General features: G+C 34.7%; 1 protein-coding gene across 1 annotated transcript in view; it reads right to left on the bottom strand.

Moving 5' to 3' along the window:
- The window catches only part of NDUFAF2 (NADH:ubiquinone oxidoreductase complex assembly factor 2), a 163,547-nt gene that overhangs the window by 44,638 nt on the left and 104,553 nt on the right, over positions 1–14,356 (bottom strand). The window contains exons 2-3 of the mRNA XM_059417932.1: positions 14,109–14,198; positions 1,098–1,138 (exon numbers count right to left, since the gene is read on the bottom strand). Of these exons, the coding sequence (XP_059273915.1) occupies positions 1,098–1,138; positions 14,109–14,198 (131 nt within the window). The remainder of the gene's footprint in view (positions 1–1,097; positions 1,139–14,108; positions 14,199–14,356) is intronic.

The raw sequence follows: 14,356 nt of genomic DNA, 5'->3' as shown, positions 1-14,356 counted from the left end.
CCTAACAAACATTAATGGGGTCAGTATAGAAGAAATGAAGCATAAGTATGTCAATTTAGGAGTCATCATGAATTCTGCCCTGGAGTACACAACAAGTGGGACCAGAGTGTTGGAGCCCATTTCTGTTGTCATCCAGGTTGTAGCAGTGATGGCAGAGGGGGAGAGAAAACAGGAGGGAAGTCATAAATAGAAGAAACGGAATAGGCAGTACACTAATGAATTTGGAAATTTTCCTCTTTTGAAATACATTACTTCTTATGAAATAACTTTAGAACACTTTATGCTATTGTTTTAAAATGAAAATTGGGACACCTGGGTGGCTCAGTTGGTTAAGCAGCTGCCTTCGGCTCAGGTCATGATCCCAGCGTCCTGGGATCGAGTCCCATATCAGGCTCCTTGCTCGGCAGGGAGCCTCCTTTTCCCTCTGCCATTCTGTCTGCCTGTGCTCACTCTCTTTCCCTCTCTCTCTCTCTCTCTCTCTGATAAATAAATAAAATATTTTTAAAAAATGAAAATTATGAAATGTTTTAAAAATATATACACCACAGCATTGCTATACTTTATATTCTGTAACTACCAAAACTATGTTTCTGAAGTTTAAAATAAAAATTCAACTATTAATTACTGAGTGTTTTATATTACATGCTAATTGTATATTTTAAAATTTCTTCAGATAGAGTTAAATGTATATAAGATTACAAAATTTTACAGTTGCTATAAAGTTAAGGGCAAAATGGACAGGACCATGAGATTCAGTGTTTCTCAGACTTTTCACCAAACACCCACATCAAAACAAAGTTCCCAGGAACTAGGCAAAATGTCCTGAGGCAAACTGCTCCTAAGTCTAAACTTTCAAAAATGTATTTTTGTTTTGTACTGCATTTTTATTTCATTTAAAAATTCATATGAATTTCATGTTATATTCCATAACTTGTGCATTTATTTTATTAAAAAGACATTTTAAATTGTTTTCTCTGGAGTAAAATTAACCCTCTGGAAGATGCATATATTTATCTGAGGCTCTATGTAAACTCCCAATTGAGAAACACAGCGTTATTAAAACAAGCTATTTGAATATTTTCATTGTGTATTCTTACCTCCATAGTAGGTGGAGTCTTTCTTGTTTTTCTAATCCAAGCTAGAAAGAAAAATGATACTTAAATGTAAGTTTTTGATAATTTACACAAGCATTTTATTCATTCATGCATGAAACAAATATTTATTAGCACCTGTTACATGTTGTTTTAGGCACTGGGTATACAAGAAGGAACTAAACGTGAATTTCCTCCTCTCCTGCAGCACTTACACTAGTGAAGGGGAACAATAAACAAATACACAAAACATATGATGTCAGGTTGTGATTTGTATCATAAAAAAATACAACAGCATAGGGAGTTTATTAAAGAGGGGACAGTCCATATCTAAAATCAGACCCCATAATTGTCTGAATTCAACTGAGTGCCTGATGCCTTATAGCAACAGGAAAAAACTGGGGCAGGTGCCTCTAGGGAAGTGTATCAGAATCACATGGAAGACATATAGTACATCATTTGGGAGTAGAATCAGATCTTCTGGGTTCAAATCCCAGTTTCATCACTTACTAGCTGTGTCACTTGGGGGAAGCTGTTTAATTTTCTAAAAAACAGATTCCTATCTGTAAAATATAAATTATAAAAGTATCTACATTTTAGAGTTTGTTGTGAATGTTAAATGATATCTATAGATTCTTAGCTTAGTCTGGCATACAGGAAGCATTAAGTCTAAGTTAATACTATCATTATCACTATTAGCCCATAAACCTATATATATTTTTTTACAACAGACTCAAAAACACTGAGATTAATAATATCTTCTTGGCCTATGGGGATAGATAGAAAACTATGATAAAGTATACTTTAGAAATTTGGTCTTTAAAAAGTAGAAAACTGCTTGATCACTTTAGTTGATTTAGTTTTCATCACAAAACTGTAAGGTATCCTTATTTAATAGAAAAATTAAATAACTTTCTCAAATTTACACGTTAGGTAGTAACGGTGGCATCTGAGTCCAGATTTGACCCTGTCTCTAGCTCCAAAAGCTACCCAGGATCGACTAAGCAGCCTCACCAATTTCAGTAAGAAATAAGCAAGAACACACAACTTGGAAGAGGAATAGGGTATAACCTTAATTACATGCCAGAAAGTAAGAATTACTAACCCTGTTTTACAGATTGGGAAACTGAGGTTCAGAAAGATTGAGCAATCTGCCTAAACTCACATAATTAGTGAATAACAGCCTGGGAATCAACCCCGTCAGGCTCTAAAACCTGAGCTCTGCCTGCTAACTAGCTCCCTTCTCTTCCCACCAGCTCCACCAGCCTGCCTTCTGTCATCCAAGTCATAGCACCAGGAACTGTCCTCATGACAAGCCCAGTACTGAATGGCTATTGGGGTACAGAGAACAACATTTAACTGCAGGCCTTGCGCTGATTCCATAAATGTATTTTTAATACAGTCCCAGCATTTTAACCTTCTGCCCTCTAGCTTCTAAGTTTTCACCGGTTGTTCTCTGCATTCTCTTTCTCCTTATCTTCTATTCCTATTTGGTCCCTCTCTAGCCACAACTTATACAGATTTTATGTTCCTTGTTAGGTTTGTAAGGTTGTCAGGGGCAAGATGCATGCATGGGAGATTTATGTTTCTACCACTTAAATGTCTCCAAACAGCAGGTACTTAATACAGCTGTTAATGAATATATCCACTATAAAATACTTCCACTATATGACTATTTGTTGTAATGGAACTTTTGCCTGTGTTAGAAAATCCAGCTCAGCAATAGTAAAACTCCTCTGTGCAATCATGGAAATTAGTGCTTTATGGAATTTTCAACTGCCTCTTTATGGTCAAGTTAAGTTACTTAACTTTATTTATAGACATTTATTTTTCTAGGACAGAGGCTTCTTTTGAAATAATTCAATATGAGCCATATACCTCTAAAAGGTTTTAAGCGGTTTTAAGTAGTAAATCTTTAGTTTTAAAGTAAATTAGAAAGTTAATTCAGAAAAATCAACTGCTAGGGCAGGGTCAGCTAACTATATAGCCCGTAAGCTAAATGGAACCCAAGGTTTGTTTTTACATTTTTAATTGGTTGAAAAAAATATTAAATGAAGAACAATATTTCACGACACATGAAAATTATATATAATTCAAATTTCAGTGTCACTAAGTAAGGTTTTATTGGAACACAGCCACACTTATTTGTTTACATATTATCTATAGCTGCTTTTGTACTACATCAACAGAGTTGAGTAGTTGTAACAAAAATAGTAGAACCCACAGAGCCCAAAACATTTATCACCTGGCCTTTTAAAGAAGTTTGCCTGCCTCTGTACTAGGGCTACCAATAAGTAAGGCCTTGTAGCAAGAACTATCTGTCTTGATTCAAAAATACTTTCATATTATCTAAAACAAAAATCATTATTATTTTTAAAATAACAATCATTATTAAATATTACACTTTCTACTAATGAATACCATGTACTTGAGAGTCTGTGACCACCTATTATTGGCATGAGATCACACTGAAAAAATAAAGGCACACAGCATACTTACTATTACCATGAGAAAAACAACTTACAACAACAATCGGTCTTATGGATGAGTCTATAAAGCTGCACTTTCAGATTTTTGGTAAAGTCAGAAAAATACTTCAATAGAATCTCAATAATTTTTAAAGATCCCAGTGTAAATTAATAGATTGAGTAATGCTGGTATGTACTTTCTAAAGTTTACTGGTATTGTATAAGTTTATAAAATTCATGCATGGAAGAATGCAATATAACTCAAATAATGTATTAAGAACTGCCTAGAATAGTCCCCTCAGGGGACACACTATTCTCTCAGGAAAGATACAGGACTTCCTTAGCTCTGTTTTAAATGGCTCAAGGAAAAAGATCTTTGTTTTATCTAGATAAATAAATGCAATTGCTGAGATAAATTTGTATAATTCTACAATAACCAGATACTTGTAATGTTCTTGAGATGATGGTTGATGCCAATTTACTGCTATGTATCCAATAAAGGGTACAGCTGGAAATATTCAATGTGATCACTCATTTATATAATATTCCCTAACTTTCCCAATCACTATATGCAACAAAGGAAATACCCTGCTGAAGGTTGGCAAAGGTTAGGAAGAGGAAGGAATAAAAATAAGCATTAATATCAAATCATTATATTTCTTTTTTTTAATCCTCATAACAATCTGGAATTGAACCTCTATCCAATTATAAACTATATAATGATTTTGCCATTGCTAATTATATCTGTATGGTGGATTCTGTATCAGTCTTCATTATAATGTAACCATTGTTTGAGTAGAATTTAGCAAGATAACTGGACAGTTTATGCCTTAAGATCTTAGCATTCTTTCATCAATGTTCATTTGCATTCTCATCAGTATGCATGAGATTTTCAATGAACTTTAATACTCTTATTGGAACATAACACACTATAATAAGCGTAAAAGTGAGCATGCAAATTAAAGTTCCCATTAATCACTAAAAGAGACTGGAAGAAGCAAGCAGGAAAATACTTCATGAAGCATATAGTCTTCAAATTTCCATAAGCACTGAAAATGGCTAACACATTCTGAGAAGCAGTACCCACTGGGGTTAAGGTAAATGAGACATTTATCACTAGAGTCAGTAAGGTGACCATTCAGAACTAAAATTATGGAAAGCTTGTCAACAGTCTGCATCCAAAAGATTACATTAGAAATATGTGTTGTTTACTTCACTGAAGGAAAAGACAACACTATACTAAAGCCTCATCTTAAAAAAATGATATCTGCCAGTTCTGGGTGTGTACACATTATAAAAAAACTATAAAAATAAGAATCCATATTTTTTAACTGTGAAAATTCTTCAAATCACAGAAAATGAGTCACTTTCTGATTACTGACCCTTGGGCATATCTTAAGGATATTATTAGATTTAGTTGGCACATTTAAGTTAAATATTTTGTAGTGCTCATGATGATTACTGTTCTTTTTTCTTAATCCACTTTGTTGAGATATAATTTATAAAGAATGCAGTGAAACCATTTTAAGTGTGCAACAATTCTGAAAAATGTATACAACCTTTTTTTTTTAAAAGATTTTATTTATTTATTTGACAGAGAGAGAGATCACAAGCAGGCAGAGAGTCAGGCAGAGAGAAAGGGGGAAGCAGGCTCCCTGCTGAGCAGAGAGCCCAATGTGGGGCTCGATCCCAGGACCCTGAGATCATGACCTGAGCCAAAGGCAGTGGCTTAAACCACTGAGCTAACCAGGCGCTCCCTGTATACAACCGTCTAACCAGCACAACAATCAGTATACAGAACACTTCCATCACTCCCATAAGTTGTCTAATGTCTAACCACATGCAAACACCCACCCTAATCCATTCACAGGCCCTAATTATTTATTGCTGCACTTTCTGTCACTGTTGATTAGTACTGCCTTATCTACAATTTCATATAGATGGTTTACAGTATGTACTGATTTGCATCTTATTTTACTCAACCTAATATTGTCAAAGTTCATCCATGTAACTGTGTCTGGAGAACAGTGTTTTAAGGTAGGCTCCATAGCCCCCATCTCTGTTATTTTTAAAATAAATGCCCTGTGACTTACTTCTAACTGTGATAACAGGGCAAAGGTGATGGGATGTCTATGAGTGCATGATTATGTTAGGTAGGGTTACAGCATCTATTTTGCTGGAGCCTCTCCCTTCCTGGTTGTAAGGGAAAAACTGGCCATGTTGGAGGATCCTATGTGGCAAGAAACTTCCAGTAACTTCTAGGAGCTTAGGGTGGCCTCTGGCCAGCATCAGGGGAAAAATTGAAGCTCACAGTCCTACAACTGCAAAGAAATGAATGCTATAAATAACCACACACATAGGAAGTGGATCCTTCCACACTCACACCTCCAGATGAGAAAGCAGCCCTGTCTGACACGTTGATTGAAGCCTTGTGAGATCTTAGGTAGAGAATCTATCTAGGCTGTGCCTGGATTTGTAACCACAGAAACCAGGAGATGGTAAATATCCAGATTTTTAAACTACGTGTATGGTAATAATTATATGAAGCACTAAAAAACAAATACAATGAGCATAGCAGCAGTTCATTCTTTTTATTGCTGTGTAGTATTCCACTGTATAGAAAAATGACAGTGTGTTTACCACTCACTTTTTGTTGGGTGTCTCTGCAGCTTTCAATTTTGTACTTTTATGACTAAAGCTGCTATGAAAATTTTGGGTACAAGTGTTTGGGGAGACCTATGTTTTTATATCTCAAGGTTAATACCCAACAGAACTTCTGGATTATAAAATATGTGTATGTTCAAATCTATAAAGATTTAATAAGCTGTTTTCCAAAGTAGTTGTACCATTTACACTTCAGCCAAACTATATATGAAAGTTTCAGGTACTTTACACCTCTTTAACACTTGTATCATCATTCTTTTAAATTCTAAGTAGTCAGTGTTACGTGTTGGTGAGAATGTAAACTGATACAGCCAGTCTGGAAAACAGTATGGAGGTACCTCAAAAAATAAAAAAAAATAGAACTACCATATGATCCAGTAATACCTCTATTGGAATATCTATCCAATGGAAATGAAATCACTATCATAACACTGTATCTGTGCTCCCATGTTCTCTGCAGCATTACTGACCATAGCCAAGTTATGGAAATAACGTAAGAGTCCATTCACAGATAAATGAATAATGAAATTGTGGTGTGTGTGCATATATATGTATATATGTGTGTATGTGTGTGTGTGTATATATATGCATACATGCACACACATATAAAATATACATATATATACATATATATTTACAATGGAATATTATTCAACCTTAAAAAGAAGAAAATCCTGCTATTTGTAACAATATCAGATAAACCTAGAAGATATGGTAAATGAAATATACTAGACACAGAAAGAAAAATACTACGTGATCTCATTTTTATGTGGAATGTAAAAAAGTTGAATTCATAGAAGCACAAAGTAGAATAGTAGTTACCAGGGATGGGAGGTGGGGGACATGCTGAGCGAGAAGCCCCATACCATCCCACAACCTTGAGATCATGACCTAAGTTGAAATCAAGAGCTGGACACTTAATGGACTGAGCCACCCAGGTGACCCAACACTTAGGTTTTAATTTAGTAAAATATGTGCCAGATCTGTAAACTAAGAACTACAGATGAAAAAAATTAAGGATAGACCTAAGGAAATGAAGAAAAGATGCTGTGTTCATAGAAAAACTCAATACATTCCCAATGAAAACTGATCTAATAATTCAGTACATTCCTAATGAAAATCCTGGAAAGATTTTTGGTAGTAATTGATAAGATGATACTAAAAATCATATATAATGACAAAGGGGCCAAACTAATTAAAACAGTTTTGAAAAAGAGATTGGAGGATTCAGATTACCCATCTCAAGCCTTACTACAAAGTCTCAGTAATCAAGACAGTGTGGCATTGGGAAAAGGACAGATCCATGGAGAGAAGTGAGAATACATAGCCCACCTCTATATAGCCAAATGATGCTTAACAGAAGTGCCAAGAGTGTGAGAAAAGGATGGTCACTTCATAAACAGTGCTGGGAGAGTAGTTAAAAACATAAAGACAGAAAGTATAATGATGGTTGCCAGGGCCAGGGAAGGGTAAGGAAGAATAGAGAATTATTGTTTAATGGTACAGAGTTTGTTTTACAAGATGAAAAGAGTTAAGGGGATAGATGGTAGTGATAAAGTCAATGTATTTAATACCACTGAACTGTGCACTGAAATATGGTTAAGATTGTAAATTTTATGCTATGTGTATTTTAACACAATAAAAAAATAGTACTGGAAAAAACTGGATATCCATACAAATGAAATTGATATCTACACCATACCAAAAATAGATTCAAAATGGATCAAAGATATAAATCTAAAACCCCAAACTATAAAATTTCTAGATGAAATCACAGGAGAAAATATTCATGACCTTGGGTTAAACAATAATTTCTTACAACACCAAAATCATGATGTATCAAAGGAAAAAATGATAAATTGGACTTTGTTAAAATTATAAATGTGTGCTCTCCAAGAGACACTGTTAAAAGAACAGAAAGAAGGCTGAGGCAAAAATGTGCAAATCATAGACATAGTAAAGGAATTGTATTGAACATAAATAAGGAACTCTTAAAAATAAACAAGTTGGAAAAAAATGAACCAAATAATAAATTTCTGGGCAAAAGGTAAGAATAGATACTAGAGTAAAGAGGATATACAAATGTCAAACAAGGTCATGCAAAGATGATCAGCATCACTAGGCACTAGAGAAATAAAAATTAAAACCACAATGAGACACTACAACACACCTATTACATGGATCAATCTAGTGACACCGACAACACCAAAAGCTAGTGAAGATGAGGGGCAACTATAACTTTCCATTCTTGGTTAATGGGAAAGCTATTAACAAGCTTAATAGCCATGTTAAAAAACAGCTTAGCAGTTTAAGTTGAATCTCTTCTTGCCACCTGACCTAGAATGCCACTTCAAGTAGCTACCTGAAAGAAGTGAATATTTATGTTGATATATTTATACCTGAATAGAAATATGAATTTATATAGTGGCTCCAGTTATAAATGCTATAAACTGTAAACAAACCAAATGTCCTGCAGCTGGTGAATGGACAAGTTGGTATATCAATATGATAAAACTCTACTCAGCAATAAAAAAGGAATAAACTGCTGATTCATGCAAACACATAGATGAATTTCAATGCATTAGATGAATTGAAAGAAAGCTGCCTTCTGCCTAGGCAACATGGAGCAACAGGGACAAATTACATGAAACAATAATTTTCAAGACTAGTGGACATCAAGTAATGAAATATAGTGATCCCTTCAGAATATTAAAAAACAAACAAGAAAACAATGCCTTGCTTATTGCTTTGCGAGTTTCAGGCTGTGGCACTGGAAGGGGATCCTGCTAAAATTCACCACATTATCTGTGTTATGGAGAAGGAGCTGGGAGTCTAGAGAGACCAAGGTAACTAAAATTCACAGGACAGACTATCATACATGACACAGCTACATGGAGAGAAAACTGTGGAGATTGGCAGGACACTGTTATCAAGTATTTAGCAGAGCACTCATGAGTTCATGTGAATAAGAAACTCTTAAGAGCAGGAAAAGAACCACCAGAAACGATCAGAGTACCAGTCCTCACATTTTACACTGGGTTATGAGTAATGTTAATTTCCACCACCCAGAGTAGAAAACCTCACAACTGACGGGGCAGAGGAGAGAGCTCAGCAATGACTTACATCAGCAGAGCAGAATTATTAGTTCTAGATTAAACTCTGTTTCAGTCTGAACTAATGAATCTTAAAAGCAATCCCTGAAAGGATCAAACTGTTTCCAAGTAACTGAACTGTGTCTCAGAACAAAGCTCAACAATATAGATAGGAATATATAAATATCCAGTATCCAACTGGAAAAAATTTTAAATGTCTAACATCCAATCAGAAATTGCGAAGCCAACAAAGAAGCTGGAAAATACTTCCCATATTGAGGAGGAAAAAAAATCAACTAACCAAAACCAACTAAAAACAGACACAGATGGCAGAATTAGCAGATAAGAACATTAAAACAGTTATAACTGTACTCCATATGTTCAAAAAACTAGAGGACAGATTGAACAGGTTAGGTAGAGACATGGAAGATATAAAACAGACTCATTAAACTTGTTCAGATGAAAGCTACAATGTCTGAAATGAGGTATACCTTGGATGGACTGGTAGGAATTTGACACTGTAAGAGAAAACATTAGTGAACTTGAAGATACAGCAAGAGAAACCATACAGAATGAAACTCAAAGAAAATAAACCTCCACAAATAAACAGAGTTTGTGAACTATGAGACAACTTCAAATAGCCTAAAATTGCAAATGGAGTCCCCAAAGGGAAGGACAGAAATGGACTCCAAGAAAAGTATCTGAAGAAATAATGGGCAAAATATTTCTAAAATGGACTTGAAACTACAAACCCATAGGTCTAAGAAGTTCATGAAACTTCAAGCACAAGAGACTATATAATGGTACATCATGATTGAATTTCTGAAAACCATTAAAAAAGGAAAAACTTTAAAACAGCCACAAGAAAAAAAATATACATTACACACAAAAGGATAAAGATATTATGATAATAGATTCTCAAGAGAAACCATATAACTTTAAACTATGAAAAGAAAAAAAAACTATCCAAAAAAAAAAAAAGGAAAAGAAGAAAAAGAAAAGAAAAAAAAACCCTAGCAACCTAGACTCTTATAGACAGAAGAATATTTTTATATTCCAGACAGGGGTATCTGGGTGGCTCAGTCAGTTAAGCATCTGACTCTTGATTGTAGCTCAGGTCAGGATCTCAGAATTGTGGAAATTGAGGCCTCTTTGGGCTCCACCTGGGCATGGAGACTGCTTAAGATTCTCTCTCCCTCTCCTTCTGCCACCCCACCAAATATATATATATGTGTTTCAGACATATCAAAGCTGAAAGAATTTAATTCTAGCAGACTCACATTTAAAGAAAAGTTAAAGGAACCATTAGACCCTAAGGAAAATGATCACAGATAGAAATATGGATCTACAAAAAGGAATGAAAAGCATTAGAAATGGTAGCAATATAAGTAAATATGTCATATTTTTGTTATTGCTTAAATCTCTGTAAATCCTAGTTCAGTATTTAAATAACAATAACAGTGCAGTGTGCAGTTTGTAACAAGTAGAACTAAAATATATTACAATAACAGAAATATTGGAAGGAAGAAATGGTAGTGCACCTTTGTAAGGTTCTTGTATCTATCTGAAGCGGAAACATCACATAAAGATTTTGGTATGTTGAAGATGCAGTCAGTAATACCAAAAATAGCCACTCAGTAGAGATACAGCTTTTAAATGACAATAGGAAATAAAACTGAATCATAAACAATCCTGAATACTAATGTATTAGTTTACTAAGGCTGCCATAACAAAGGTAAGTACCAAACATTCAGTGGCTTAAATAATAGAAGGTTATTTTTTTCACAATTCTGGAAGGTTGAAGTCTAATATCAAGGTGTTGGCAAGGTCCACTTTTTCTAAGGTTTCTCACCTCAGCTTGTAGATGGCTGTCTTTCCCCAGTGTCTTCACAAGTTCTTCCCTCTGTATATGTCTATGTCCTAATCTCCTCTTCTTATAAGGACACCTGTCATATTCGATTAAGACCCATCCTAATAACCTTAGTTTACTTTGATTACCTCTTTAAATACTCCATCTCCAAATACAGTCTGAGGTGCTGGGGTTAAGACCTCAAGATAGAGGAGCGCCTGGGTGGCTCAGTGGGTTGAGCCTCTGCCTTCCGCTCAGGTCATAATCTCAGGGTCCTGGGATCGAGCCCTACATTCGGCTCTCTGCTCAGCGGGAGCCTGCTTCCCTTCCTTGTTCTGCCTGCCTCTCTGCCTACTTGTGATCTCTGTCTGTCAAATAAATAAATAAAATCTTAAAAAAAAAAAAAAGATTAAAAAAAAAGACTTCAACATAGATTTTGGGGGAACACAATTCAGCCATAAAAACTAATAATGAGAGAGAGGACATCACTTCAGATTCTAAAGATAATAAAATGATAATAAGGAAATACTATGGTCCATGTTATGCAAAAAAAAAAAAAAAAAAAAAAAAAAGGAAACTTACATGAAAAGGACAGACTCTTTGAAAGAAATATGCTACCAAAGGTCACTCAAGAAGATATAGATAACCTGATTGTCCTAAATCTAATAAATTTAATTTGTAGTTGAAAACTCCAGGTCCAGATGGCTTCAGTAGTAAAGTCTATCAGATATTTTCTAAAAATAATTTTAACTCTACATAAAGTTTTACAAGATATTGAAGAAAGAATATATCCAAGCTCATTTCATGAGATCAGCTTACACTGACCCAAAACCCAAGCAAAGACATTACAAGAAAATGTATTGCATGGAGCACTGGATGTGGTGTATAAACAATGAATCTTGGAACATGGAAAGAATAAAATAAAATGAAATAAAATTAAATTAAATTAAATTAAATTAAATTTAAAAAAAGGAAAAAGAAGTTACTAACCAATATACCTCAATAAAAATATTAAACAAAATTTTAAATAAACCAATCAATGATGTATAAAAAGAGTAATACATCAGGAACAATGCAAGAATGTCCATTCACATCTCTTATGATCAATAGTATACTGGAAGTTCTAGTCAGTGGAAACAGATAAGATTAAAAAAAAAATTAAAGGTATCCAGGTTGAAAAGAAGAAAATGCCTTTATTCATTGACTATATGATCTTCTGAGTAACTAAGTTTAAAAAAAAAAATTTTAGGGGCGCCTGGGTGGCTCAGTGGGTTAAGGCCTCTGCCTTCAGCTCAGGTCATGATCCCAGGGTCCTGGGATCAAGCCTCACATCTGGCTCTCTGCTCTGTGGGAAGCCTGCTTCCTCCTGTCTCTCTGCCTGCCTCTCTGCCTACTTGTGATCTCTGTCAAGTAAATAAATAAAATCTTAAAAAAAATTTTTTTTTTAAATCTGTTGAAGTTGACAAAAAAGCTACTATAATTAATAACTTAGCAAAGTCATAGCATACAAGATAATATACAAATACCTATGGCACATTTATGATAGTAACAAACAATCAAAAATTAACACTGGAAAAAACTATCATATACAATAGCATCAAAAAGATGAAATACTTAAGAATAATTCTGACAAAAGATGTGCAACATCTGTATGATGAAAACTACAAACTTTAATAAAAGAAATTAAGAAGGCCTAAATTAAATTAAGAGAAATATAATGTCCAGGGGTCAGAAGATACTTATTGTTAAGATGTCAGTTCTTGTAAAGGGATATATATGTTCAACAAAATCCCACCAAAAATCCCAGGAGGCATTTTTGTAAAAATTAACAAGATCATTCTAAAATCTATTTAAAAATTATGGATTTTATGTGCTCATTACATATTTACTGAGTACTTAGTATGTGACAGGCGCAAGGCAAAGAACTGGTAAGGAAAAGGGAAATTTATTACAAGGATATAGGGTGGTACTAGCGCTCAAAGGCAGATATGCATTTGAACTTCATTTAGAAAGAAATGGAATAGAGAACTGGAAACTGCCTGGAAACCTACAAAGTATTCCATCTCACTATATTCTTTTTGCAGACTGCTTACATTTTTCTCTTAGTAGACTGGCTTTTTCTGCAATAAAACTTACTTGATTGAGGATAACTACCCACAATTATATGTTATGGTTCTAGCTATACTGAAAGACTGATTGCTACTGTTTTATCTCACTTCGAACTCTTACCTTAATTCCAAAGTCCTGATAGGGATCAAGTGTCCATCCTTGTCTTAACAGAGGGTCAGTTACCAGGGTCATTTAAAGTTGAGCAAATATTCCAGATGGTGACAGCAAATATTATGCACAATTTGTATAGGAGTAAACTAAGACTGGGGTGCCTGGGTGGCTCAGTGGGTTCAAGCCTCTGCCTTCATCTCAGGTCATGATCCCAGGGTCCTGGGATCAAGCCTCACATCTGGCTCTCTGCTCTGTGGGAAGCCTGCTTCCTCCTGTCTCTCTGCCTGCCTCTGCCTACTTGTGATCTCTGTCTGCCCAATAAATAAATAAAATATTTTTTTTAAAAAAAGAGTAAACTAAGATTGAGAAGTATGAATTTATTTTCCCAAGTTCATGGGGTGTGAGTGCCAGAAATGATATTTAAACTCTGGAGGCATGAAAGTGCAAAGTCAGGACCTGACAGTAAGTGCCTCCTTCAATCCCTATTGTAGAGGCTTCACACCCCCACCCCAGTACCAGTACCAGCTCTGCTAAGGTTTACAAGTTCCTTTCACTGAACATGTGTTTCTGTACTATAGTGTGACACCTTCATAACTTTCAAAGAAATGCAGTATTAAAAAATTTTCATAGATTCAGATTACCAACATTTTTGTAAGAAGAATAATTATCTAATTTTGTATAAACAATTTGCCTCCAGAAGATACAACTAAAAACACAAACTTACCCTCCCATTCTGTTGGGATATCTCCAACTTCATAGTCTACTTCTCTTTTATTTGCTGCTTCTACAATTCTTTTCTCTCGAATAGTTTGTCCTATAAGACAAAAGTGATTATTTTATTTTTAAATAAACTCATGATACAGCAGTTACCACAATAATATTTTCTCTTTGGATATTGCACACCTCCACGTATGGTCAAAGAATCATCAGGAGAAAGAATAGATTCCATTAGAATTAGGTACATTAGAAAAA

The sequence above is a fragment of the Mustela nigripes genome, chromosome 12 (genome assembly GCF_022355385.1).
Source record: "Mustela nigripes isolate SB6536 chromosome 12, MUSNIG.SB6536, whole genome shotgun sequence".
NCBI lineage: Eukaryota > Metazoa > Chordata > Mammalia > Carnivora > Mustelidae > Mustela > Mustela nigripes.
The sequence above is the reverse complement of the archived record's forward strand: the minus strand, read 5'-3'. Positions and strand labels throughout refer to the sequence as shown.